Raw genomic sequence first — 1,331 nt, forward strand, 5'->3', positions numbered from 1 at the left:
CCGTGCCACTCCAAGGGTGACCCCTCCCCAACCAAGGACCCACCCAGACTTCGGGTCCGCGTCAGACCCGGCCAGGTGCGGATGGCCCTAGGCCCCGCCCCTAGAACCCCGCCCCCTCGCCGCGGCCACGCCCCGTCCCCGTCCCGTACAAATTCTGATAGGGCCCTGACCCTGCCGGCCGCCCCGCTCCGTGACAATTCTGACTTGGCCCAGCCCAAGGTCCAGCCCGGACCCCGCCCCCGGCCCCGCCCCCGGCCGGCCGAGACCCTCACCTGCAACTCCTCGAAGGCATCATCGATGCCGGTGACCTGGTGCTGCTCATGGAGCGCGGGCTCGTCGCAGAAGAAGCAGAGCAGCGCGCGGTCCGTGAGGCAGAAGAGCTTGACCTTGTCGTGCGCCTGGCAGGGTCGCGCGGCGCGGCGCGCGTTGAGGATGGCGTCCAGCGGGAAAGCGCTGTAGCGCTCCACGATGTTGGCTAGCTTGAGGCTGGGCGCGAGCGCGGGCTCGGCGAACGTGCGCCGGCACTCGGGGCAGTCGCGGGCGCCCTGCGCCTCCTGCCTCACCCAGTGCTCGGTGATGCAGCGGCGGCAGAAGTAGTGCTCGCAGCCCAGGCTCACCGGGTCCTGGTAGATGCTCAGACAGATGGAGCACAGCAGCTCGTCCTTGAGGCTGCACGCCATGGCGCTGGGGGCGGCGGAGAGGGGGCTCTGAGATGCAGGGGGGCGGCTGCGCGAGCGAGGTGCTGTCGGGGGCCGCACCGAGGGATGGGTGCGGGGAGCAGGCGGGGAGAGGCAGGAGTAGGAGCTACAGAAGGAAGGGGGGCTGTCCGGGAGGGAAGAGGGGGTGCGAGGAAGAGGTGCTGGGTAGAGACCAGCCGGGATGCGAGTCCAGGAAGGTGGTCTCGAGGTAGTGGGTGACTCGAAGCAATGGGTGCTGGAGGGAGGGGGCCTTGGTGTCTGTGGGAAGGGGCTCCTGGCAAGGAGGTTCTAGAGAAAGGGACAGTGTGAAGGGATGGGTGCTGGGAGAAGAGGATCCAGAAGGGGGGCGGAGGCTTTAGGAGGGCTGAAATCCCGGGATGGGTGCAGAGGGGGGAGGGGGAGAAGCTGGGGATGGGGAATTCTGGGGAAGGGGGAAGCCAGGCAGAGCAGAGCCGCGGCTGTGCGTGGCAGAGGAGAGGAGGGGTGCGAGCAAGCTCAGCTGCCCGATCCCGGCCCCAAGACCCCGCCCGGCGTGGCCCCTTACCCCTGCCGGTTCGGCGGCCACTGCTCCGGTCCGAGCGCAGCCTCTCAACCCGGAACCAGCCGAGCGCGAGCTCCCGGCGGCAGTGACTC

The 1,331-nt window shown here is 69.5% G+C and overlaps 1 protein-coding gene across 1 annotated transcript in view; it reads right to left on the reverse strand.

The window, feature by feature from the left end:
• Nucleotides 1-1,331, reverse strand: part of LOC121099807 (E3 ubiquitin-protein ligase TRIM62-like) — a 2,307-nt gene extending 976 nt beyond the window's left edge. Inside the window, exons 1-2 of the mRNA XM_040619340.1 lie at nt 1,243-1,331; nt 273-684 (exon numbers count right to left, since the gene is read on the reverse strand). Of these exons, the coding sequence (XP_040475274.1) occupies nt 273-680 (408 nt within the window). The 5' untranslated portion in view covers nt 681-684; nt 1,243-1,331. The remainder of the gene's footprint in view (nt 1-272; nt 685-1,242) is intronic.

The sequence above is a fragment of the Ursus maritimus genome, unplaced genomic scaffold, assembly GCF_017311325.1.
Source record: "Ursus maritimus isolate PB19 unplaced genomic scaffold, ASM1731132v1 scaffold_32, whole genome shotgun sequence".
In the NCBI taxonomy this organism is placed as follows: domain Eukaryota; kingdom Metazoa; phylum Chordata; class Mammalia; order Carnivora; family Ursidae; genus Ursus; species Ursus maritimus.